Here is a 26,605-nt window from a genome sequence, read left to right as displayed (position 1 = left end):
CGATCACACCGCACGGTTGACAATTCACTCATCACAGGCAGGATAGAGTACTCAACATTCCTCAATCTCCCCCTTGATGAGTGCATTATCAACACACCACCTGAAACCAGAGAAGTGATAAAATAGAAGCAAGAAAGTGAAGAACTCAAGCAAGTGACAAAATGCTCAGAAAGTCAAGAATAGTCACTTACTCAAGCACAGATCGATCCCCTAAGACAAGGGCCACAGCTCGACGCAATCGATCAAAAGCCAAAACATGACTCCTCAAAGACAGAGGTAACGCTCGACGCAGTCATGTTGGAAGTGGAGGGAAAACGAGGAGAACTCAAGAGCCAGAAACAAAGCAGACACTCCCCAAGCAAAGCTTTTTCCTCTCACAAGTGCAACTCTCCCAACATGATGCACTCTCAAAACCCTGTGCACAACAAGTTTTTCAACAATCAAACAAGTCTCCCCCTTGTTTGATCACTTCTCCCAAAAACTCTCCCCCTTGTTGGCACATGCACACATCAAACCTAAAATATGCCTAAACCTCCCCCTGAAACCGTGACTCCCCCTGAACAGATTCTATGCAATGAATGTAATGCAGGATGTGTAAGTGAAAGCATTCAGGGATACAAGGATATGAGCAACATCTAGTCACAAGCACGTGTGCATCCATAAACAAGACCTGCATCTAGCTCAACAGGGTATATCAGATCAGTCTAGAGCTAGGCAAGTTCAGTTTAGAAGAAATAAAAGCATCACCCATGATCTAGCACTAACAAGTAGGGAAAGGAAAGCAGTGCTAATCATACTCATACAGGTGAGCCAAACCAGCCAAAGCATGTTGCAAACATTCATTTTTCAATCAAATTATATCAAGCAATTCTTAGTGCCAGGGGTTGAAAGTTTGTCATGCTTTACTTAGCAACGAGGCCAAGCCTATGCCAAAGACAATCAGAAGCTTAAGACACCCGTTTCAGTCATGCACAGTCTTACCCGGGTTCTCACAAGTGCAAATTGAGCCGTCCCGAAAACTCGATCAGTGCGACAAGCAATCCCACCTGGATCTTTTCAATCCATTTCAAGAACAATTCAAGCAATTTTATCAAATTTAGATCATTTCAAGTATGAATTGCTGAACGAAAGGCAACACTAGCATGAATAAGATAGCAAAGCATATCAACACGCCCTAACATGCTAGTAGCCAAGACATGGTGATCATGTTTTCAGATTTTCAAATCAAAATAGCTTAACTCAGATGATGTCATATACACAGTGGAGCAAGCTATACATGATCAAATTTATCTACTCACACTAGCAGGCACTAGAAGATCATAGCAATGTATACAAGAATTCTAGTGCAAGTGAGGCAATGCAAAATGCAAACATGTACAATGCATATGCACAATGCAACTACCAAACCTAGAAAACGAAGAGAAGCAAATACAACCTACAAAGCTAACCAAAGAAAAGTCAGCGATCAAAAGGGGTAACAAAACCCAAGCTCCCCTCGCAAGCGAGCAAAGGTGTCCTGCTCAAGCGGTTTGGTTAGGATATCTGCGGTTTGCCTCTCTGAAGGGACATGGATCAAGTCTATGTAGCCTCTCTCATGATTGTCTCGCAGGAAATGGAACCGGATATCTATGTGTTTGGTTCTAGAGTGTAGGACAGGGTTCTTTGCAATGCTAATAGCGGACATGTTGTCTATAAAGATGAGAACCCTACCAAAACTCAATCCATAATCCTGCAAGGTTTGTTTCATCCAAAGTATCTGGGAGCAGCAGCTAGCAGCGGCAACATACTCAGCTTCTGTGGAAGAAAGCGCTACACTAGCCTGCTTGCGAGAGGACCAAGACACCAAAGATGTACCGAGAAATTGATAAGTGCCGGATGTCGACTTGTGATCCAACCGACACCCACCGAAATGGGCATCAGAAAAGCCCACCAAAACCAGAGAAGAATCCGCAGAGTACCAAAGACCAAATTCAGGGGTGAATTTCAGATACCTGAAGATGCGTTTCACCACCTGCCTGTGGGTGGTGCGCGGCGAAGCCTGGTACTGCGCACAGAGGCCGACGCCGAACTGAATGTCCGGCCGCGTCGCTGTCAGGTACAGGATGGAGCCGATCATGCTCCTGTACTCCTTCTGGTCCACCGCCTCGCCGTCCAAGTCCTCATCAAGCGCCGTTGAAGTGCTAATCGGAGTCGGCTGAGGAGACAAGTCGCTCATATCGAACTTCCGTGGCAAGTCCCTGGTGTACTTGGCTTGATGAACGAACGTGCCCTGGGAAGTTTGCTTGATCTGCAGCCCGAGGAAGAACTGCAGCTCACCCATCATGCTCATCTCGAATTCCCTGGACATCTGCTCAGAAAACTTGGAGACAAGAGCGTGAGCAGAGCCACCAAAGATAATATTATCCACGTATATCTGAACTAATAAAAAATTAGTACCAGATCGCATGAGGAACAAAGTTTTATCCACACATCCCATTTTAAAGCCCTGATCCAGCAAAAAGGTTTTCAATCTATCATACCAAGCTCTAGGTGCCTATTTCAAACCATAAAGAGCTTTTTGAAGTTCATAAACACGCTTTGGAAACTTGGGATTTTCGAAACCGGGGGGTTGCTTCACATAAACCTCTTCTTCGATAAAACCATTCAAGAAGGCAGATTTAACGTCCATTTGGAAAACTTTAAAACCCTTGGAAGCAGCAAATGCAAGAAAGATTTGAATAACTTCCAAACGAGCAACAGGGCCAAAAGTCTCCTCAAAATCAATACCCTCTTTTTGGAAAAACCCCTGGGCAACAAGACGAGCCTTGTTCCGAACAACCAACCCATCCTCACCCTGCTTGTTTTTGAAAAACCACTTCATTCCGATGGGATTACAAGCAGGTAGAGGCTCGACTAAAACCCAAACTTGGTTTCTTTCAAAATTTTCAAGTTCCTCATACATGGCATTGACCCAATTAGAATCAGAAAGAGCGTGTCCAATATCTTTCGGCTCAAAAGAGGCAACAAACGCTGAATGAGCAAAGCCAGCGATACTCGTTACCTTGGACCTGGTGACTCGCTCATTGAGATCACCTAGCATCTGTTGAGGTGGGTGACAACGCTGAATGTGTCGTGGAGCTTCCCGCGTCGAAGTCGCCTCCTCCTCAACCAAATCTGGTGTCTCCTCAGGTGCAACTGGTGAAGCCTGAGTCACCTGCTCGATCGGCCCCCGGGAAGAAGACATAGTCGGGTCGGGGCAGTCGTCATCGTTCGAGCTCGTGGCAGAGACGGCTGGGTCCACAGCACGCGTGGTAGCCTCAGCGACGCCCTCCGCAGCTTCTTCCTCCTCATCTTCAAAGATGGAGGTACCGAGCTCATCATCTCCTGCAACTTCAAAGACAGAAGAATTGCACGGTGCAGTCTCGTCGAAAGTGACCTTACAAGTCTCTCTGACGATGTTAGTATCAATAATCAGCACACGGTAAGCTCTGGAGTGAGAAGCATAACCGAGAAAAATGCCGTCAGACGAGCGAGACTCAAACTTATCAAGATTTCCCTCTTTCAGCACAAAGCATCGGCAACCAAAAACTCTGAGATGATCAACACGGGGCTGGCGTCCAAATCGCAACTCATAAGAAGTCTTGTGCATGAAAACACGCAAGAAAATGCGGTTAGACACAAAACAAGCGGTGTTAACTGCCTCAGCCCAGTATTTGCGAGGAGTCCTATGCTCATCAAGCATCGTCCTCACCATCTCAACCAGCGTCCGATTCTTCCGCTCTACAACTCCATTCTGCAGTGGAGTGTAGGGAGAAGAATACTGGTGTTCAAGCCCTTGATCACTGCAAAAGACGTCAAAACGAGCGTTTTTGAATTCTGTGCCATTATCACTACGAATCACTCGCATGACCTGGGGTAGCTCATTTTTCAACCTCAAGATCAAGTCTCGAACAAACTCGAAAGCCTCATCCTTGGTTCTCATGAAAAAGACCCAAGAATAGCGAGAAAAGTCGTCCACAATCACAAGAACGTACCACTTCCCACCAACAGACATCACCCTAGAAGGACCAACTGTGTCAATGTGTAGCAACTCTCCAGGGTGAGCGGTCATCACCTGATTAATAGGCGGATGTGAAGTAGCAATTATCTTCCCGTGGTGACACGGATGGCAAACAAGGTCCTTTTCAAACTTCAATTTGGGCAATCCTCGGATCAGGCCAAGTGAGCTTAGTCTCGACAACAGATCAAAGCTCAAATGTCCAAGTCTCCTATACCACTTCCACAGATCAGAAGAAGGACCAGCCAACAAGCAACGAGAAGGGCCAAGAGGAGTTCCAGAGAAGTCAACCAAGAAAACCCGATCGCGAGGTGTAATCCGGCAAACCAAATCTCCTTTGGAATCGAGAACACGCGAACAACCTCCTTGAAGCGAACCTCAAACACCTCATCAAGAAGTTGCGAAACAGAAAGCAAATTGAACCCAAGGTTCGAAACCAAAGCAACCTCTCTCAGGGTAAAGCGATCAGAAACTCGAACAGCGCCAAGTCCACGTACCTTTCCTCTTCCATTATCCCCGAACACAATGTACTCCTTTGAGCGCATCGGGGTGAGGCTGGAGAACCATTTGTCATTCCCGGTCATGTGGCGCGAACAACCGGAGTCCATGATCCACCTGTTCTCCAAGCCTCCAACCTGCACATCAGTAGTGAGACAGAGGGTGAGAAAATGTCTCAACACTAGGGTTAGCAAAGTGAGAAGCAAACTAGTGTCGAGCTATTTACTCTACAGAAGGGTTAGCAAAACCAGACAAAGCGTATCCCCTGTCCCGTCTGCCGCGTGACTGACGAACACCACCGCGAGGAAAGCGTGGAGCATCAAAACCTCCTCCAAAGCCTCAGTCCCGTGGTCCAAAGCCATACTAAAAACGACCAGGAACACGACCGGCAAAGCGACCACCCGCTGGAGCACGGTAAGCACCACCGTCTCCCTGACCTCCACCTATACAGCGTGCCCTAGCATCATGCCTACCACCATGACGAGGAGGACCATGCACTCGAGCAGAGTACATGTTCGCGTTCCGTCTTTCCTGCTCACGCCTCACAGCCCGCTTCCTCCTGAAGCAAAACTCCTCCAGGTGACCCTCTCTGTCACAGTACTCGCAGTGGTACCTCACCTCTCTCTTGGGAGGTGGAGGCCTAGCCTACGGATGGGGAGGAGCAGCCCTCTTCTTCTGGGCAACTTGAGCAGCAGCAGCAGGGAGCGTGTCGAGGGGATTCCTCAGTTCATTGGGCTTTGGAACCCAAACCTGCTTCTGTGGAGTTGCTTTTTGTGGTTCTTTCAGTACACCATCCACGGGGTCAACAAGCGAAGGCTGCGTACTCGAACTAGCAGTGTTTAGAGCACTCTGAACTCCAGCAGCCTTACCGATCTTACCATACAACCTGTCAAAGTCTGACTTCGTGTAGGTGTAACCGACCCCAAAACCATCACCATACTTGAACTGCCTAATCATCATACCCAACTGCGGCTCACTAGCAGAAACCTAACTAAGAATCGCCCTAAGATAGGTATTCTCATTCTCTAATTTGGCTTTCTCTACCGCAAGATTATCCAAATCAGAGATCAAACCAGGGCAAACAGAGCAGTCAATAGGTGGGCTAGACTCCACGACCTTAATCTTCCCTAAAGACTTAACCAAGGCATTCTTCTCATCTAGCTCTGACCTAAGCGTGGGACAAAGCTTACAAGCACCAAGCAGAACAGGCCTAGACCTAAGCTCCTCTAGTTCACACAAAACAGTAGCAAATTTTGACTGTAAAGAAGTTAGATCAGCCTTAAAGATAGGACACTCATCACATTCAAGCACATCACTAACAATGGGAGCGTCCTTAACCAGTTCAAGTTCATGCTTGGCCTTAGCGAGCTCATGAGACACGTCAGCAAGCGAAGTCTTAGCAACATCTAAGTTCGCAATGTTCTCATCATGCTTGGCATGGAGAGCAACAAGATCGTTCATGTGAGATATGCAGCCAGCGCACTCATCCTCACCAGATTTCTCCCTAGCACAAGCCAGCTCAGCCCTAAGCTTTCTACGCTCTCTAGCTGCTTCCTTAAGCAGCCTCTTCTGGTTGTCGAGAGCGGCGTACAACTCCCTAACCTCCGTGTCCAGAAGGTTGATTGTGGAGTTTACCTCTGAATCGCTCTCGGATCCAGGAGAAGAGTCGACGTGCGTCGGTGTGGCATGTCCACCCGAAGACGCACGAGCACCATCGGCTTTGCCCGCCATGGTGCAGAAACCCTTGCGCTGACTGGCCGCTAAGCACAGGCCGATGAAGCTGGTGGCTTCCTTGTCCCGCTTCTTCTTCCTCTTGTCGTCATCGGAGGTCGGTGAAGAAGAGCGGTCGGTGTCGGAGCTCTTGTTGAGGTCGCTGAGCTGTGCCAAGAAGGCCTTCTCCCGCTTCTTGGCCTTGTACTGGAAGCGCTTCTTGAGCGACTCCTTGTCGAAGCGTCCTCCCCGGTCATGACTGCGGTGCTTGTGGCGCCGACGCTCCTTGTTGGAGCCTCCCTCGTCGCGGTCGCGGTGGCGGTAGTAGTCGAAGTGGTTGTTCTGGCCACCGCCGGACTTCTTGGGGAAATCGGCGATGAAGTGGTTCAAATCGCCACGGTTGTGGCACCCGGGATTCTTCTTCCTCTGTCTGTTGTGGTAGACGCGCTGGAACTTGCTGATGAGGAGGCACAAGTCGTCGTTGCCCAGCGTCTCCAGCTGCTCATTTGTGACAGAAAGCAAAGAGGCAAGAGAAAAGCCAAGAGCAGAGTTAGCGTTAGAGCTCGATCCACCTGGGCCAGTCACAAGAGCGATGCTCTTGGAAGGAGGGGCACCATTGAGCTTAGCTCGTGTCTGGTTATCCACCTCCGTGGCCTTGAGCTTGCTGAAAAGCTCGTTCATGGTCAGAGTCTCATAGCCAGCAGACTCAATGATCTTGTTCACCTTGAGATCCCACACAGAGCGGTCAAGTGCGTAGAGCAGCTTGAGGGCCTTCTCATGCTCTGTGTACTCAAGGGCATCAGCAGATCTATTCGCATTGACTTTGTTCACAATCGATTGAAACCGACTAAACATGTCGCTAATGCTCTCACCCGGTCCCTGTGTGAAATTCTCGTATTCACGCCGGTGAGTCTCGAACAGTCTGGCCTTCACCTGAGGTGTGCCCTCGTGGTAGTTCTCAAGGCACGTCCAAACTTTGTGGGCTTCCTTAAAACCCTGGACGCGTGAGAACTCCACACGAGAAACGCCAGCGAACAAGACATTGACAGCCTTGGCGTTAGCCTCGTGCTCGGACACCTAAAGAGGTGTGGTCCGAACGGCAAGCACCTCGTAAGCCTGGTTCTTGGTGATCTCCCAAACCTCGGCTCCCATGCTTTGCAAGAAGGCTCGCATACGCACCTTCCAATAAGCATAGTCCTCGCCGGAAAACACTAGGATCTTCCCAAGACTCGCCATGGTCGCCAAGTGGTTTTCGAACTGGTTAAGGTACTGAAAACCTCAACCAAGCTCTGATACCAATTGAGGGATCGAAACCGGCAACCAGAGGGGGGGGTGAATGGGAGCTAATCAAAATTTCTCCCGAAATCAATCCGTCGGCCTATATCCCAAAATCACCACAAGCCCTCAAGAGTTCTAGGTGAAGTTTGGAATAGCTATGGAAGAGCTAAACCAACACGAACAAGCCCTAGAACGAGCGAGCGAAAACTCGGAAGCATACGAGAAAATCAGCAGACCTGAAAGACACAAACCGGTCAGACTGCCTACTCAGACCTGTCAGACCGGTCGGGCTGGAATTGAAATCCCAGACCGGTCAGACCGGTTTCTTCGACCGGTCAGACCGGTCGCTTCCAGAAAGCCCGCAATCAAAGCTTCAAATGGTGAATCTCGATCAAATGAAGTCTAAATTCAATGAAACTCGAGGGATACCTTCACATCTACCCCGTAAACATATCCCCAAGAGATCTCTCCCAAAAGATTAGAGGAACTAGAGAATTCGAGGAAAGATCAAAGAGGATTGGGTTTTCTCAAGAATGTGAAAAACCTTAATCCGAGGGACTCGTGAATCTTGAGAGTTTAGCCCTAGGCTAGATGGTCAAGAAACAAATCAAGGAGTCCCCAAACCGTCCAAGAGAAAGCTTCGATCTAAAAAACCACCAAAAGAGAGGAAATCAAGCCATGAATAAGAGATGAACGGGAACACACAAGAGCTGCTCAAAGGGGACCTCGATTTCATTCAAATTCATCGTGATTTACAGAGGACCTCACCTATACAAGAGCTAGACCTCCACCCATTCATCCACCCTCTCAAATTTGTTGACCTAGCTATAATCTAGACCACTTTTGTCATGGAGACCTCGGCCTAACCCTAGAACAGAGGGAGGAGCAAGGAGAAAACAGAAATGACTCGTGGCACGGTTCAGGCAGGATAGAGTACTCAACATTCCTCAATGTCATGGATGGCTAAAGGCTCCACTAAGCACAGTAAGCACAAACCCTGTCAAATTCACTGAGATTGAGAACTTGGATGGCAACTGCATCTTCATCAGCCCATGCAGTAGCAAGTCATTTCGTGCATGTGGATTATTATGATGAAACTGGAGAAGATCTTATCTATTTCACTGATGATAACCTCTGCCATGAAAAATTTGTGTACAACATGAAAGATGATGGTACGGTTGCACCACTTGCTGCAGACGGACTAGAGGGCAAATTTCGGGCGCCAGATTGCGGACTGATAGATGCGACATGGTTATTTCCTCCTGAATGAACTGCTCTCATCCTAATGTTTTCAATGTACGAAGCACTGGTGCTGATTGGGGCCAGGTGTTTTTTCTCATTATGCACTGAAACAAGTTTGTTGTTTCTTTTTAATGTCAGATTCAGATGGTTGTTTTTAGTAGTAAACTTGTTGATGTAATAAGGTTCAATCTCCTTCAGATGGTTCTTGTTAATGTCAGATTCAGAATGTTGAAGAATTGAGTTGGAGGTGTACTCTAAAAGATGTAATGGCCACTGAGGTGATGTCATGTTTTTGCCAATTGCCAGTTGAAAAACAGTTGCTGATTACTGCTGTATTTTGGTGGCTGTGGTTGGACATGAGGAACAAGGCAGTGACAGTGAACGTGTATTGCACATCGTGCTACCTGTTATTACCATGGCATGCTTGCAACTTTTGAAGCCTGAGAAGGAAATTAAAATTCGATGTGCGGCTAAAACGGTCACCACCGAGCTTATATGGCAATTTGTTGCTGTTAAATTGGGGGTATTGGAACTGAACATGCATATCTCTGATGCTTGCATGGTAGAGTTTGCATACTTGCATGTTGTAGTGGAGGCGATCACATTGGCCTTGGGACTGCTCAGCAGCTGGTGCCATCTCTTTAAAAGTTACCTATTCATTCCTCTGCAAGCGCAGTGTTCTTATAGATAGGAAAATAAGACCCGTACGATCCGGAGTCCGTGCAAATCGGATGGCTCATGAATTAGTCAAAATGTGGTAATTCTTCTTTATTGTGCAAAATAGTGATGGGCTGGCATATGGTCCGCAATTTTTTTTTCCAAAAAAAGGAGTGCTCGTCCTTGAAAGTTGAAAAACGCCGATGTGTTCATATGATCCACGATTAACTTAGTTTGGTGCATAAATGTAAGACCAACAACTTCATAAATACCCCGTGCCCGCATGGGCAGCTGCCCACCCAGACACAGCCGTTAGCCTCCGTTTGCATAAAAAAGGTGCTGCCATAGGAGAGCTTCCCTTCTAAATTATTTTCAATCCACTTTTCTTTATTAACTTTTAGCATTCTGTCACATAAATAGATTTTGTCCAAAATCATTTCTAGCATCTTGTTTAGAAAGTAGCTTGTGACTGATCTCTAACATTCTTTTATTTTCCAAATTGAATAAGACATGACATGACAACACAGTGTGCATTGGAACAAGAATCATTCCGCAAGAATTAACACTGAACCAGAAACAAGAAACGATGCAAGCATTTTGACAAGAAACATAATTTGGGACAGGATGATCAAGATCTAGTATTTGACTAAGAATTTGGAGCTCGGATCTGACAAGAAACAATCTGACCAAAAAAGAAGCTTTTGTGGAGTAAACTCAACTGCATTTTGTCAGCATTACAGGCCACAAGGATATGCAACAAGAAAACATTCAGATCAAGAAATAAGGAGAGAGAAATCATAGAAGAAAACCACGCAAGCTATGGGCTCAACATGTCAGCACCTGCGGCAGGGATGTCGATGCTGACACCCATGTATATGGTGGTCTCCATGCATCTGCTCTGGGCTGGCGCTAATGGTGCCAACTTAGTGGTGGACGAGGCCGTGGCCGTTGCCGTGGCTGCGGCTGCCACTGCCCACGACAACTGCGCGCTTGCCGCGTCGTGCAACCACTGCGAGGCCGAGCCTGGAGCTTGATGAGCCGATGCTTCTCCATGCACCATTCGCAGGGATAGCTCCTCCATGGCTTCATGCGCAGCGCACAACGCAAGAATGGGGATGAGAGCAGATAGAGGTAGACGGTCAGAGAGGACTGAGGATAGAGTCACGGGTCCTCGTGAATACAACAGAAGACATGAGTGGAAAGAGAAGGAAGTGGGTCCAACCACCATGACTGGACATCTTGCTTCTTGCCAGGCGCTAGCGGACGCACAGGAATCCTGGTGTTTTTTGCGCCGTTAGTGTCCGTTAACTCCACGGATAAATCTCCAATGTCAGTATCCCATCCGATGGTCCAGGGTTTGGATGGGCATATGCCCTGGTGCGCACGGAAAACACACTCTTTTTTCAGAAAAAAAACCTCATTTGCGGTTTCTTATTTCCTCTGCCACTATACGTGAGAAAAATTTGATCTCCGCCGAAAAAACTCAATAAATTTTGTGCCCATGGTTAGGCGGGACTCTGAGTTTTCCACTTTCTTATGTCAAAAATAATTAAAATAAATTGTTGGGGTTGGGTTCAAGCTCGCACAAAACTTTTTAAGTTCATATTCTTCTATTGATATCCAACTCTACCAGAGTTATGAGCTCGCACAAAACTTTTCAAGTTCATATTCTTCTATCAATATCCAACTCTACAAGAGTTATGAGCTGGCTGATCGAGCCAAAATTATCTAGATCTATCCAGATACATCTATACCACACTCAACCGAATAACTCATACTTATCCTTTCTTATTTCTTCTCCCACCCGCCATCGCTCGCTTCCAACCTAATTAATCTCCACCTACCTCTTACACGTTTCTTGTCACACTCCACCTGGCTTCGCCGCCGCCGCCACCACTTGCCCCTAGCCTACTTAATCCCTCCCACCCTTTCTCGTTTCTTCTCCATCCAAGATCCGCCGCACCTCCATTTCTCGCACCTAGAGGCATTGCATCCTGAGCGCTCCTCCTTTGCGATCCAAGAACACCTTCTTCATTCATCACCACCAAGTGCCCCTCTGACTCAAGCATCCATCAAGACCTCCGCACCATGATTTTCGATCTTGGTGACACTCCTACCACTGAGTGATGTCGCGCCTATTGATCCATATTGCCCATAAGTCATCCTTCACCACCGCAGCAAGAGGCGCCCTCGTCTTCTGCTCGCCGTCTAATCAGTTCCGCCCGTTATTGGTTCGGATCTGGATCAGGTAAATCTCCACCATCGAACCCTAGATCTATTTTCCTTGAGCCTTAAATCCCTAACCCTAGTCGTTTTTTTTTTGCGATTCTTTTGGAAGGAAACTAATCATTTTTGTGCCAAAGTACTATATCCGAGCCACGCCTTGTTGAGCTCCGGCCTTTCACTGTACTCGAGCAAGGGTGGCTTCAGCAATTATAGCTTTGAGCGATCGAAAACCATTTCGCCCTTTCGAATCAGAAGAACAAGACGATCTCGATCTCTGGAGGCGATCGTCTCCCCGCTCCTGCTGCAAATCGAGATCCCCGATTCAATCAATCGCAGTCCCGAATTCGTAAGCGCCCATCGATTAAAAAGCGAAAAATAACCTGCTCGATTCTTTACACCTGCTGCTTGGCTCAGCTTGCTCGGATTCTTCAGACAACGAGGCCCACGGCGCTGGTTCTCCGGCGGCGATGAATTCCGCGACCGAAACCGCTGTCGGTGAGTCCCCTCCTCTCCCGTACTGCGTTGATTTTGGTTGCCGCGCGGCGTCACGGTCTCCGGTGGTTGGCTGGCTCGTGCAGGCGAGGTGTTCGAGGAAATGCCGCAAGAGAAGAGGGCGAGAACCGACGCGGGGGACGAGGACCCGCCGTGGTCGTCGTGGGCGGGCCTCCAGCCGGACGCCCTGGGCGTCGTGCTCAGCTTCCTCCCCTGCCTCGCCGACCGCGCCCGGGTGCGGTCCGTGTGCCGCCAGTGGCGCGCCGCCGCGCGAGGCCGCGGCGTGGCCCCGCCGCTGCCCCTGCTGGTGCTCCCCAGGTTCAGGTTCGCGGGGCTGACCCCCGGGGGCGTGCTGGCGCCCGCGCGGCGCGCCTGGATGCCGCCGGAGCTCGACGCCGACAACGCCTACTGCGTGGGCTCTTCCGACGCGTGGCTCATGGGCGCCGCCGGCCCGGCCGGCGGCGAGTGCTTCCTGGTGCACGCCTTCTCCCACGAGGTGCGCCGCCTGCCGCCCTTCGGCACTTCCGACTGCTCGCTGCGCAAAGCGGTGCTCTCCGCCTCGCCGGAGTCAGGACCCAACTCCATTGTGGCTGCTTTCATAATCCGCCGGTCTAAGCCTGAACTGGCGCTCTGGAGGTCCGGGATGAAGTCATGGCGCGTCTGCCGTCACGCTCTGCTCGCTGGGCACGTCGACATCGCCTTCTATCAAGGGAAGCTGTACATGCTCTGGAGGTTCATGCCATGCCTCTTCTCCTTCGAGCTCGGCGAGGACGAGCGTGGGGTCACCGTCTCTCACATGAAGGACTTTATGATCGAGAAGCTCCTCCCTAGCACTCTTGGGCTGTATCATGAGTTGAGCTGCAACATGGTGGAGTGGAGCGGAAGACTGTTATTAATCATCAGATACTATGGTGGTTACCAACCCAGGAGCAGAGTTAAGGTCAAAGTGTTCGCGGTGGACTTGAGCACGTACCCAGTTGGACTCGCTGAGATCCGCAGCTTCGGCAGCGACTGCATCTTTCTTGGCTCAGGCGGGGGCAAAACCTTTCCTGCTGGTCAGCACGGCGGAGTTGAAGGTAACCTTATCTACTTTGGTCCCGATCATTACAACTCTCATGAGGCATTTGTGTACAGCATGAGAGATGGTATGACAGGGCCCATTGTTCAACCATTACCTTGTGGCACTCGCGCATCGGAGCGCAAAATCGGTTTCCCGGTGTGGTTGTTTCCTTCCGAATGATGTGCTTCAGGAGAAGAAATCTACTGGGTGGTCAGGTGCTGCGGTTTGCTCTCAGAAATTCTTGGTGCTGTGATGCATGGGTGTTTTGTAACTCTATCTGTAGGAGGGTTATGCATGTTCATTCCGTTCTCATATTCCTGCCTTGTATGGTAGTGAGGGATAAGCTTAACTGCGGAAGAACTGAGATCATCAGCAGAAATGGATTTCTGCAATGCTTTTGTACATGCCTCAAATGGTCTACATGCAAGTTTTAAATTGGCACATCTCATGCTGTTTCTTGTGACTGGATCCAAATGGATCATGGCGAAATATTCTGCTATTGTTAGAGGCATGCATGCTCTCTTCAAAGCGGGATCATAGTTCTTAAAATGATAGGCGGTTAAAATATGTTAGAAATTGCCTGTACTGTGAATCTGGAATAGTAGACAAATTAGTCGGTAAATTGCAGATAAATTGGGGGAGAATAGCAGCAGAACAAGAACATGAGAACAGAGAGAGGAATGGGGGGGGGGGGGGGGTCAGAGTTTCGGTTAACGATTCAGTTACACGGGCCGGGTCATGTACTCCATTTGGGCTCGCAGGCCTAATGCACACCTATCATAACCATTTGGTCCACTCACATTCTATTCAAACATTATTCAACACGCGTGTGACTCCGAGTGGACCTATCACACCACTCCAAGTCTCTAACCCTTTAGAATTCTGTGTTTTGGGCCTAAAATCGGCCCACTCGTGTTTTATTGCTAGAACAATTTTTTTTATTTCGGAATAATTTTTTTTGTTGATCGAACAATAACAATTGTTCCAATAACAAAAAAATTGTTTCGGAATAAAAAATAATTATTAGATCTTGTGTGATGATTTAACTGCCAGTCACACGTGTGACTCCTAACGTTTCCTCTGCAGTCCACTTCTTTCTTATCCTCTTCTTCAGATATTCTAGTGCTCTATGGCGGCCAGAGATGCAAACGTGGTGTGTGTACGATACCATGGCAATTATTAATTGCGCCGTTATGTTCTGGGGTATGCATGGCATTCTTCCGTTCCAGGGGAAGCGCTACATGTTCAGCAATTTCACCTTAAAGCTCACCCCCCCCCCCCCCCCCCCCCCCCCCCCCCCGCTTGAGATCTCTAAAGATGACGGCGGCCAGGTGGTTTGTTGTGTTCGATCAGAATTGCGCCACAGAGGACTGGAACTGCGACATGCCTAATATCAAGGTACCGATATATGCCCGTAGTACAAGATTGTAGAGAATGACATGGGAAACTGAGGCTAGTTGCTACATCCTTTTTGTTGGTGCTGAACGCCGGCACAACATTGTTAAAATTTGAGTATTTGAGATCAAAAGCTTAGATGGCAACTGCATCTTTTTATATATCAGCCCATGCAACGGCAAGTCATTCCGTGCGTGTTAGTATGGCAGAGTCGGAGGAGATTTTTCTCTCTGTTTTTCTTTTCAAAGTGGAGGATATCTTTCTACTTCACTGATGGCTGCCTCTTCCCCGTTAAATTAATGCATTCTTTTCTATTCTTTTTTTTATAACTAGTCGAGATGCACGTGCCACAAGCACATGTGGCACGTGTTTAAATAACAATTACATTTAAAAATACCACATGTTTAAAGAATATAATTATTTAAAAATAACATGAGATTAAATATATATTGATATAACAATGCAAATTTTGATTACATTGAACGACTACTAATAAAAAAATGATAATTATCATCTGAAGATGTTGCAGATGCTTCCTTAGCAGTTCACCATATCACGTTTACAGCTTCAGCTTCCGGATTGAGGTCTCTTGACTTTTTTCCTTACTGAACGATGTGAAATCATTTAGCTTTCAGAAAGATAGAAGCCTAGAACTCTACAAGCAGCGAAGATGCGAGTTAGAAACCTAAAACCAGAAGTTTCTCTTGCCTTTTATTTGATGATTGCTGGATAGGTGAATCCAAATGATAATTATGAAACAAGAAGAACAATTACCCACCTGCTCAACCATTTGCTAGTAGAATGAACATGGATTTTGGTTACAACAAGTTGCATAAATGAAGAGCAAATAGCAAAGCGGTGGTGTGGGCTAATTTTGTTTTCTGGAGAACAAGCTGCCCAGTACAAATATGGTAATGTACTAATTTCATTTCAAGGGAATCGGCACCATTTAGTACACTAAAGAAAATTACAGATTAAATCACAGTTGATCAAATCACCATAACTTGCACATGGAGAATGGAAAATCTATTGTTGAAAACTTGAAAACCATTAACATTACCCGTGTTTATCTAGGTCCCTGAAACTTGATGTATCTTCTGGGTTGAAACAGGGATAAATTTTTGTGGAGTCCATGGTTTTTAAGGCGGAAAGGCGAGCGAGGCTCTCACGGGCTAAGCGGCTAGGAGAGCGTGCTCTCAGGCAGCTAGCCCGGGTTTGAGTCTCGCTGCCTCCTTCTTAGTGCAATGCGGGGTGGCTGTCTGCCTCTCCCGTCTCGTTTTTTTTTAAGGCGGAAAGGCGAGGTGTGGCGACCCACCCCCTTCCGAACGCCTAGGTGAATAAGGCGCGTGGCGAGGCGATGCCATACACATACCCTCACCAAGAATAGAGGCAGCACAAACATGCACATACGTACCTTTTCGCTTCCTATTCTGGAGCACATGTACCACTGATCCTCCTCTTTCCCGCAGCCCTTGTTGGCTTGTTCATGTAGCATGCATCCCCTTGCAGGTTTCAACCAGAACAGAGCAGTGAGCATGTGAGGAGGTGAAGGAAGAGCAAAGAAGGGGAGAGAAAATATACCTCTGACTCTGAGCTGACGTGAGGTGAAGCAAAGAAAGAAGCCACGAGCCCACGACCCACGAATCCTTGAGGGGAAGAGCCGCAGAGGTGAGTCTGAGTCGTGCAAGCGCAGATCTGCTCTCTGCAGGCGGATGAAGCAGAGGAAGAAGAGGGGCAGAGCTGCGTGCGGAGGTAGAGCAGAGGAACCAGCGGCTGGATGGACTATGGAGGGGCCGCGACGCCAGATTCCAGCTCCTGCCGCCGGAGATTCCACCTCCCGCTGCCAGATTACAGGTCCGGCCGCCGCGCTCCTCTCTTCCCCGCTTTCCTCTCTTCCCTCCTTTCTCGATTTCCCGCCTGCGCAGGGGCGTGCGGCGTGCCCGCGTGGGGTATATGCCCGCGATTTCCCACCGCGCGCAGCTCCCTGTCCTCTTCCCGCGCGCGTGCACGGGCGCATGGCTTTTCCCTAGTGCGCGCAAGGTGGCTGCGCCTGTTTTTCTCCTGTGTGCATCGCCTTCCCCCTCTTGTGGCGTCCATCCGACACCTTGGCAACGCCTAACTGCGTGAAGCGACGCCATAGGCCTAAAGGGCATGGTGGGCCGGACGCCCAGGTTTGAAAATCGTCTAGACGCCAAGGCGTCGCCTAGGCGACTCCTTAAAAACCATGGTGGAGTCCTCTGGATCTCTAATAATATTCTGCGGAACATAATCGAAATTTGAAAATGATCTCCATATCGTAACGTGCAACATAAACTGTGCCGACAACAAAACAAGTGCAACTGCACATCTCGTAACATTGAGACATTAAGCTTCATACCTGAATTTAATAAGGCACCATCCACACATGGTAGAATTTTCAGCAGCTACTCCTTTGACAATCCAAGCTTTTTAGCCTAGAACATGCCATCATAGAGTGGTAGTGCAGGCTCCACGATCTCTGCTCATGTGTGGGAATGGTAGCTGAAATTTAGAGCATAATATCATAGTTGGGTGAAGCACATGATACAATTCTAGACAGAGAACAATTGGTCCTACTCAGCCATCATGAGCAATGATGAAACTTAGGCGAGGTTAATAATTATCAAAGTATGATTTAAATGCTGGTACTCAAATTTAGTCACAGAGCATTAATATTGTTCCATATCATATTATTGCTAAATAACTAAGCTTACCCATGGGATTGAAATGGAAACCCAAAAAATTGATAACAATACGATATCTATGTCTAATTTTTGGCAAGTACATCAACATCAACAACATCAACAAAGCCTTTTAATCCCAAGCAAGTTGGGGTAGGCTAGAGTTGAAACCCAACAAAGACCATTATTCATGGTTCTGGCACGTGAATCGTGGCTTTCCAAGCACTCCTATCCAAGGACAAATCTCTAGGTATAATAATTTTTGGCAAGTACACTCCACAAAAAAGGTGGTTCCCAAAACTAAACATATATCTATTATCCAATGCATTAAAAAGGAAAAATTGGTTCTCAGTTTCAAGTGGCAGACATTTAGAGTTGTGTTTCTCAGACCACAACCAAGTTTTACTGACAGCTAGTAAGTCAAATTAAAAAGAATTAATGAAGATGCTTTGGCCTCTTAAAATTGTTTTTTTTTCTCTTTTGTAGTCTAGGAGCATGCAAGAACTTATCTTAGTTTAGATAAGACTTATTATATAGAAATCCAAGCTATCTCAGGAAACATCATGATTGGAATATATTGAGCTAAATATAATCTAATACTATACTGAATATCTAAATATAATATAATGGTAAAGATTATATTTCTGAAGAGTGTAAAGCATATCTAGCATCTATATTCCCCCAATAGGCACCATTCAGAAACCACCAACCACATTTTGAGCACTCTTGCCATCTAACCACTAACCAGAAAGAGACCTCATGGAACCCTGCAGGCACACAACAATTATTATACGCACCCAAGAGTCTATACATTCAGAGACCATGTGATAGAGCCTTTTAAAATTGAACCTACTTTACAAAATGACCAGTTTTCATATTTCAAGGATAATTACTCTCATTGGATGTTTTGGCTTATTCGAAAATACTGAGCAGCATCATACCTCTAGAAGCACCTCATTATTTCTCTTGATGTACTGCTAGAATGTAGCCTACATATGGTGTATATGCAAAGGACAAAAAAAGATCAGAAAGCAAGATCCTCGACATGTAACAATACACTCATAAAAAATATCATGGAAAAAAGATTAAATACAAGACAGAGCAACAATGTCATGAACATAGTCATGATTCTTAAGCAAGTTTTGGTTCAGGTACCATCAATATAACTATTTTGACCATGTAATCATTTTCTTTCTTTCTATGAAAAGCTATGTACTAATGTTCACAACCATAAGCTAAAAAGTTGCCTGTGTACTACTTTTGATCTTTAGAACTTCTATTCTATACATGGGAGGAAACCGACATTTTGCTAAACAAGTACTACTTCCAACAAGGTAAAAATATGTAATATCTCTGCACATGAATCTATAATTATCAACCACTAGAGGAACCTGCTTGGCATTTAAAAAGTATCGAGAAGAATAGCAGCAACTAAAGCTTGATAATCACTGCTCACATTTTTTTTTGAACAATATCGGGGGGGGGGGGGATCCCCACCTACACAAATTTCATTGCTCGAGAGGATTGGAGGACATGTACAACAGCGTAGGTCTGGCATACCAGGCCAGAGATTACAACGTCCTCAACCAAGGTGAGGAGGAGGGCAATTAACAACAAGAGAGAAGAAAGGAGCGCCATCTATCAAAGTCTAGACAGAGTTTCTTATAACGACTACTCCAAAAGTCCATATCCTTGATTGTGCGCCGAAGAACGTCAGTTGGGAGGGAGGTTGCTCTGTCAAAGATTAGAGCATTGCGGGCCTTCCAAATTTGCCAAAGCACAAGAAGCATCACATCAGCCTGAACTGAATGCGGAAGCTGGAGCTCACACCCAAGAAGCCATGGTTGCTGGTGCATGCCGTCTCCAACAGCAATCCCAAGGAGGCCCCAGACCGCGCGAGCACACGGGCAGCTGACGAAGATATGCTCGGAAGTTTCTAGGGTACCCGGACAGCACTCACAACTCGACTCCTCCTGTTTACAAATATTCCGGTGCAGCATGTTCGCACGGGTATTCAGACGGTCGCAATGGAGAAGCCATCCGAAGAAGCGAATCTTGGAGGGGAGTTTTGTATCCGAAAACCAAATGGCGTCAGGGTCAGGAGCATCATCAAAGTGGGTAGCTCGGTAAGCAGAGCTGGAGTTAAAACATTCGCTGGGCCAGTGCGTCAGGAAGCGAGAATCAGGTTCATCCTTTAGAGTTAAGTGTTGGAGACATCTTTGAAGGAGAAGTTTGTCCTGGGCCGCAGCCCTGGTTAAACGTGGGCGGAGAACATCATCAAGAGAATGATTTAAAGCGTCTCGAACTGAGAGTGTTTCCTGGGTGCAGTGAGAGTAGAGAGCAGGGAAGGTTTCAGCAAGCGGGACGCCGATGAGCCATTTGTCATGCCAGAAGGAAGTGTGCCGGCCATCCCCAACACTAAAAAAAAACTCGGCCGGGTGGGGAAAGACCGCCCCACCGGTATTAGCTTAAGAAGAAGCCTCGGCTTCCCCGACCGAGAAAATCCCCGAACCCTGGCCCCGCCCTGACACTGGGAGACGTAACCCCTGGGAACTACCTGCCTGGGCCATGTAAGGGTCCTCAAGCCGACCTGGGTCGTCTCCATAATTCAGCTAGGCGCTAGGCAGATTCTAGGCGCTGACCCACTGCCTAGCGCCTAGGCGGGATTAATCGCGCCTAGGCGGGATTAATCGCGCCTAGGCGTTCCTAGGCGTTTTTTTAGGCGGTGATTAATACATGTACAAATACTTTTTTTAGCAGAATACATGCACAAATACTTAAAAGAAAAGAAAAAAAATAGAAGATCAGTGCTCATGAAATGAGAAGAATGGGGAAAAGGCCCATTTAAAGGCCCAACTTGCATCTCTCTTCCGCATCCTCTCCCGCACGCCGCCACTTCCGCTCCCTGCGCCAGCGCCACATCCCGCGCCGCCACATCCCAACACTCGCGCCGCCGCATCCCTGCGCACGCGTCCCCGTCGCCGCACCTATGCGCCCGCGTCCCCGCCGCCAGTTCCTCTCCCGCATCTCTCTCCCTCAGTCCGAGCCCGCCGCCGCCCGCGCCCGCCGTCCAACGTTGCCCGCGCCCGCCGTCCGACCTCACCAGCGACCTCCGCCCGCCTAGGGGTCCGCCTACCCCCATAGGCGAGGCGGAACCCCCTCTACTGCCGGTTAGTCGCGCCTAGTCGCCGTCTAGGCGCCGCCTAGCTGAACTTGGGTCGTCTCACAACCAGTGCTTCGGCACACGGGGCCAGCGAGGGGATTTTTTTACCCTCAGCCTGAAATCCGCTCCCACGGGGAGTCGAACTCAGGACCTGAGGGGTGCTGCCGGAGTGACTAACCAACTGGGCTAGCATCCTTTGGCGCCATCCCCAACACTCACAGATGTGAGTTCCCGGTAAAGAGGCAATTCATGTGCCAGGAGTTTTGCCAAGTAAGATGAATCCAGGTTCGCCTCGTCAAAGATGGAAGAATGAGAATTGAACCAGTTTTTCCAAGGGAGGGGGGCAGGATCATGAAGCTTGTGAACAAATTTGATAAGAAAACAGTGATTCTGATCTGCCAAATTCTTGATACCAAGCCCACCACATTCTTTGCTGCAGCAGACTTTGTCCCAAGCAAGGAGGCAGTTGGACCCATGGCATTTATCCTCACCAGTCCAAAGAAAAGCACGTCGCCGTGCGTCCAGAGCATCAATGTCAGTTTTAGGAAGAAGAATAGAGGACATGAAGTAAACTGGCAAGCTTCCAAGGACAGCATTCACAAGCACAATTTTCCCCCCTCCCCCCCCCCCCCCCCCCCCATAACTGAGAAGGCGAGCTTTCCAACCAGCCAAATATTTATCAAAGAAGGTGACAAGCGGCTGGAAATCAGCAACCCACAGTTTGAAAGGAGAAAGAGGGAGTCCGAGGTAGGTTTGGGGAAAGGAAGCTCTGGGACAGCTCAGGGCAGTCGCCATGGCTGTGGCCACATTGTCATCTACATTCATCGGAACAAAGGTGGATTTATGGAAGTTTATGTAGAGACCCGTGGCAGTGGAAAAGGAATCAAGAATGTGTTTTAGGGCATGCATAGAAGGAACATCTCCTCGTGTAAGAATGAGGGTATCATCAGCATACTGAAGGACGGGACAGGGTAGGGATGGATCAATGGGGTGAACAAGCTGGCCAAGAGAGGAAGCCCTACGGATCAACCGTTGCAACACATCCGCAACGATAATGAAAAGGTACGGAGAGAGGGGGTCCCCCTGCCGTAAGCCGCGTTTGCAGTTGATCCAGCGCCCAGGCACACCATTGAGCATGACCGCAGTTTTGCCAGAAGAGAGGATGCAGGCGACCTAGCCACGCCATTTGTGATCGAACCCCCTAGCCGCAAGGATGCGATCAAGGCTATTCCAGCAGACCGAGTCAAAAGCTTTACGGAAGTCAAGCTTGAGATAATCACTGCTCACATGAATCAATCACCAAAGCACATGACACTAAATACGCTTGATAATCATAGTGGACAGGAAGCTGTTGCTTTCAAAGTATGCAAACAAGAGCAAACATCGACAGGATACTAAATAAGCTTGATAAGGTTATGTTGAGCACTTCTGAAAAAAGAATCCGAAGAAAAAGATGATCCTATCTGAATGAAAGTTTCTTTTTTAACCATTGTTAGCATAGAAAAATATGATGATTTGTTCTTTTTCACTTCACTTGTGCCACTATAGTGTACATGTAAATTGGTATGTGATTTGTTTTTTTTTTCACTTCACGCCTGCTGGAAATTTCTGTGTGCACAATATAATGGGAGAGAGACTGGGAGAGGCTAATACCTTTTCGAGCCGAAGGTGGCCTGCAGCAGCGAGATGTAGGAAAGGAGCAGGTTGAGCGCGTCGGGGTGGACACTCGCGGTCGCGGCTGCAGCGCTGCCCGGTGGGATCGCCCAGGTGGAGGACGCAAAGAGGGAGGGTTTGGCCGGGGGCGGCGTCCCCCGGATGGGCACGGAGGGGCGGAGGATCTCCGGGAGCACATTGGGGGAGGGTGGCGCTGACGCCACGCCGGATACTGAAGCGGGTGCGGAGAGCTTCTCAGCGAGGCGGCCCACGGAGGTCTTTGACTCATGGAGGAGGTACGCGCCTTACTTGGCAGCGGCGAACTCGGAGCATCATGCGTACCTGGTGGCCAGCATCGCCTCCACCCGACGAAATCGAGCGGATCCGGAACCTCCGCCATCCCTGCACCATCTCGAAGCTCCACCGGCCCGCCCCTCCAGAAGTTCCTCGCGGGGCCGCGCGGCATGTTCCCTGCGCCGCGCCGCCGCCTCGCCCTCCGCCCCTCTACCGGTGCACGGCTCCCTGCGCTGGCTCGACCATCCGCCCCTCCACCGGCGTGCTGCACCTAACTTCGTCGGCCGCGCGGCCCTCCGCCCCTCACCGGCGTCCCTGCTCCGCCCCATCATCCCACCCGGCCTCCCCTCGTCCTCGCAGTGCCGATGTGGAGGTGTAGGGGCGTCGCAGATCCGGAGGAGAATGGAAGCGGTGGATTGCTCACCTTCCAAATTGAATTGACTGATTGGCTGATTTCACGGGGGATGGGAGGCTGCGTCGGGCGGGTACGCAAGCGAGTATGCCCGAGGAGGTGAGAAAAAACAGCAATGTTTGGCGGAATCGTTCTCGTTCTGCTGGTTTTTTTTTTGGCAAATGTTAGGAGTACCCCGGCTTATTGGCAGTCAAATCATTACACAAGGCTCATTAATTATTTTTTTGTTTCGGAATAATTTTTTTTCCCGAACAAATTTTTTTGTATTGCTAGAATAATTAAAAAATTATTCCGGAACAAAAATAATTTGTTTTGAAACAAATTTGACTATGGGCCAATTTGTTTGGACCACTTTAGGCCCAAAAACATAGAATCTGGAGTGGGTGATGGATTGCATCCCAGTCACCCGCATGACTGCGAGCAGGCCCCGGTTTTTTTCGGTCTGCCATGGGTCGCTGTCGAACTTTCAATCTGACTTGTGGGCCTCCTTGTGAGAGGTATGGGTGAGTTAATTTTGGTGAGAATTGTATTCAATTGTTTCAATTTTTTATAAATAGAATTTGTGTACAACATAATTTGTGTACAACATGAGGGGATGGTCCGGTGGCACCGTTTGCTGCTGATCAATGAAGGCACTTATTCTTTTTTTTTTGAGGGGTATCAATGAAGCCTGGACCATCGCTCGGACCTCCCTGATTTCTAGTTTTCAGCCATAGGCCTAATTTTCTAGCGTTTTTTTTATTTTTATATTTTATATTTCTGTTTTTACAAAAATATATTTTGGAGTTGGAAATTTACAGAAATATACCCCGGCCGCCCGGCTGCCGGGCGGCAGGGGCTAATCTGCAAAAAAAGAGAAAAAAATTACGGACAGGTCCCTGAGAACCGGTCGCCCGACAGCCGGGCGGCCGGCCTACAAGGCCGCCCGGCTGGGGGCGGCCGGCATTTTTTTTTTGCAATTTAGCCCTTTTCGCGAAATAATTGAACATATGTGCCTTTTTTGTAACTTTTTGCAGAAATAGACCCTGGGGGTGGGCGCTGTAATATGTGGCGCCGAGATAACACGTCTTGACGCCACAGATCACGGCGCCGAGGTGCCACGCACGCACAAGCAATCTAGTGAATCTTCGAACTTGCCCTTAATATTTTCGGACATTTTCAGGGAACTAGAATACTGTGAACCACACATCAAATATAACGGTAAGAATTAAGAACTAAAAACTGCATTACACAATATAAACCATAAAATTACATCATAATACAACGTTAATGAAACACACATCAAACATGCAGTGGCATGGCAGAACCCGTTGCAACTACGGTAAACAGATTCTGAACTAAGCTAACATGCCTCAGGTAATTTAGAAAAAACACAACAAACACAACGATGCAGCATGTGACTAGCAATAGATTGTCCTAGTAGCCGTACCCCCACGTAGCAAACTGCGTTGAGCCTTCTCCGCAGTATCCACCCATTGCAGGTGGTGCAGGTGGTGCAGGTGGTGCCGGAGGGGCAGGGCCCTTCTTCTTGTGACAAGGGCAGTTGCTACGTGGTTCATCCTGTGAAGCGGCAGCATTGCTAGTATCATCATCTTCGTCGTCTTTGTTACCCTTGCTCAATTCCTCGTAATGGTTTATCTTGCATTCCAGATCAAAGATCTTTATCTGGAGGTACTCGATGAACTCCTGAACTGAATCAATTGGTGCAGGATCGACCCATCTGGTAAAACCATAGTTTTCTGGAGCATCTGAAGACTGCAAAATAAATTTCATGTAAGGTATCTCAACGAAGATAAAGAAATAAAACAACCGAGTATTACCCATGCATGTGGGCATTTGAAGAAACGCCGACCGCCATCCATCCCGTCGGTGCACATCTGCACTAAGCAGTCCTCACCATGTCTGCATTTTGGCCACGGTTCTCTACGGTTATCGTATTGTCGTAGAGGAGTTTCATTGGTAAAATCACTCTTGTGCTGTGGCGGAAACTCAAACACTGGTTCCGGAAAGGAATCAGGTCCAAAAGGCTCCTCCCATATTATGGGGTCTCCCTTTCTTCTCCCTTTTCCATTTCCAAAACCGTAGTAATTCTTCCCGCTAGACCCACCTCCAGACATTGGGTATACAATGAGTTTTGTTGTTTGAGTGCTGCTGGGAGTTCACAAACTTTGGAGTATTTATAGGCGCACAAAGGTCTGATACCCGGAGTGTGGAGTGTAAATGGACCTGAAAAGCCTACATGACAACACAGTGAAGAGGCTAGCTGACCGAACACTGAAAATGCTAGATTCAATTATCGAACTGACTACTCGATGCATCTCTGTACATGCAAAGCATCTAAGTGCATGCAGACTCACAGCACTGCATCGCTGCCGCTCGGTCGATCGTGCCTAGATGCCGCCTTCCCCACTATACGCCACAGACCTTCGCTGTAGAATGACAGTTCCGTCGTCCTCGCCCGAGGGACTACTTTGAATGTGAGCTGGTGTGGATGGTGAAAGGGCACTACTATTGGGCTGTCGACTTTTGTCACGTTTGTCTGGGCAAACAATGCGACATATGCGAAACTCGTGATCGCCGTGCTGAGCAGTGGCAACCTGTGATCTCGTACTCGCAGATAGATACACTATGGTCCATATTTTGAGCTATACGAGCGTGTCATGAAGTTTACTCTGTATGCGGTAGTCGTCATCATCGTCGGCGGGATCTCGGCCGCTAACTCCTCCCGCAACTAACTTGTCCTTCATTAAATCACAGAAAAAAATTCGCAAGAGATTCCCTTATTTCATAAGCATTATGGAACCCACAAACATAACAAGTTCACATAAATAATATCTATAGAAACAAATGACAAGTAAACTACCACAATCATAAACAATCATAATCCGAACAGTCGAAACAGTCCTTAATGCCGCCGGAGAAACAAGTGCAAACAACTAACGACCCCTACCATTCCGACATCTCTTACGTTGTGCGTGTACGTGATCTGTAGGGTAGCTATTGTAACACCCCGGGTGTTTACACAGTATTTTAATTAGGTGCCTGCACAGTAATGGTGTAGGTTTGCTATGCATCATGTGCTTGAATTACTTAAAAAGGATCTTTTTGTAATTATGAAATGTTATATGTGTAATTATGATTTTATGCAAGGTCCTTTATATAGTTAATTGTGTTTATAGCTTTTATGGAGGGTGTTTTTGCAAAATTTCAGTGCATTTATTGCATGGCAACCAATTTTGCTTGTAAGTCTATGTTTGTAGTGAATTTACGTTGAAAAAGACAAATTTCCTAGATTTCAAAATCCCTTCAATGATTTTAATTTTAGCTCTTGAATCTTTGGTCAAATAAATTTTTGCACAACATCAAAGTTGTAGATCTTGAAAAGTTGAACAACTTTCATGTTGGGCACTTTTTCATTTGAGTTTTAGTTCAAAAGTTATTGCTTGTTTACAGAAAGGTCCCTGGAACTTTTGGAAATTGCAAAATCGCCCTTATGACCATCTCCCCCTCCCTGCTCTGCTTCTCGCCGCCGGCCACCGACAGCGCCGCCCGCCGACGCCCTCCCGGCTTTCCCGGCCATTACTTCGCCGTGCGCTGGCTCCCACGCGTCGCCGGCGAGCTCCTCCCCCTCCTGTTGCCTCGCGCTGGAGCCTCCACCCCTCGCCACGCACTCCCGCCGCGCCCAGAACCTCCCCGACGGCCGCCACCGCGACGCCGCCATGGAGCGTCCCCTGCAGAGCCCGCCGCTCTATTCTAGCGAGCGCCCGAGCACTACAAGAGCCCCAGAACT

The 26,605-nt window shown here is 48.0% G+C and overlaps 2 protein-coding genes across 7 annotated transcripts; one reads left to right on the top strand and one right to left on the bottom strand.

The window, feature by feature from the left end:
* Positions 1-11,751: 11,751 nt before the first annotated feature.
* On the top strand, positions 11,752-13,642 carry LOC120644806. Of its 2 annotated transcripts, none has more exons than XM_039921522.1 (3): positions 11,752-11,993; positions 12,080-12,142; positions 12,226-13,642. In XM_039921522.1, the coding sequence occupies exons 2-3, from the start codon at positions 12,115-12,117 to the stop codon at positions 13,377-13,379; spliced, it is 1,182 nt and encodes a 393-aa protein (XP_039777456.1). In that variant the 5' UTR covers positions 11,752-11,993; positions 12,080-12,114; the 3' UTR covers positions 13,380-13,642. The 2 variants fall into 2 exon arrangements, with proteins under 2 accessions (XP_039777456.1, XP_039777455.1); XM_039921521.1 differs by having other exon boundaries at positions 12,062-12,142.
* A 1,346-nt stretch (positions 13,643-14,988) lies between these two features.
* On the bottom strand, positions 14,989-22,266 carry LOC120644805. 5 transcript variants are annotated; one of them, XM_039921518.1, is made up of 6 exons: positions 22,110-22,264; positions 18,235-18,282; positions 16,972-17,114; positions 16,176-16,850; positions 16,009-16,096; positions 14,989-15,249 (listed from the first exon to the last, which is right to left on the bottom strand). In XM_039921518.1, exons 3-6 carry the CDS (start codon positions 16,998-17,000, stop codon positions 15,226-15,228), a joined length of 816 nt encoding a protein of 271 aa, XP_039777452.1. In that variant the 5' UTR covers positions 17,001-17,114; positions 18,235-18,282; positions 22,110-22,264; the 3' UTR covers positions 14,989-15,225. The 5 variants fall into 5 exon arrangements, with proteins under 5 accessions (XP_039777452.1, XP_039777448.1, XP_039777451.1 ...); XM_039921514.1 differs by having other exon boundaries at positions 14,989-16,096; positions 22,110-22,266; XM_039921517.1 differs by having other exon boundaries at positions 14,989-16,096; positions 16,972-17,091.
* Positions 22,267-26,605: the final 4,339 nt, after the last annotated feature.

Source organism: Panicum virgatum, chromosome 8K, assembly GCF_016808335.1.
Source record: "Panicum virgatum strain AP13 chromosome 8K, P.virgatum_v5, whole genome shotgun sequence".
NCBI lineage: Eukaryota > Viridiplantae > Streptophyta > Magnoliopsida > Poales > Poaceae > Panicum > Panicum virgatum.
This window is presented reverse-complemented; position numbering and strand designations above follow the sequence as displayed.

Bases quoted from the DNA above. Each gene is read 5' to 3' on its own strand.
- LOC120644806 (XM_039921522.1), top strand. From the start codon at position 12,115: ATGAATTCCGCGACCGAAACCGCTGTCG. The intron at 12,143-12,225 runs GTGAGTCCCCTC...TGGCTCGTGCAG, and splicing joins CGCGACCGAAACCGCTGTCG to GCGAGGTGTTCGAGGAAATG.
- LOC120644805 (XM_039921514.1), bottom strand. From the start codon at position 17,000: ATGTGTGGATGGTGCCTTATTAAATTCAG. The intron at 16,851-16,971 runs GTATGAAGCTTA...TATGTTCCGCAG, and splicing joins TGGTGCCTTATTAAATTCAG to AATATTATTAGAGATCCAGA. The intron at 16,097-16,175 runs GTATATTTTCTC...GAAACCTGCAAG, and splicing joins ACGTCAGCTCAGAGTCAGAG to GGGATGCATGCTACATGAAC.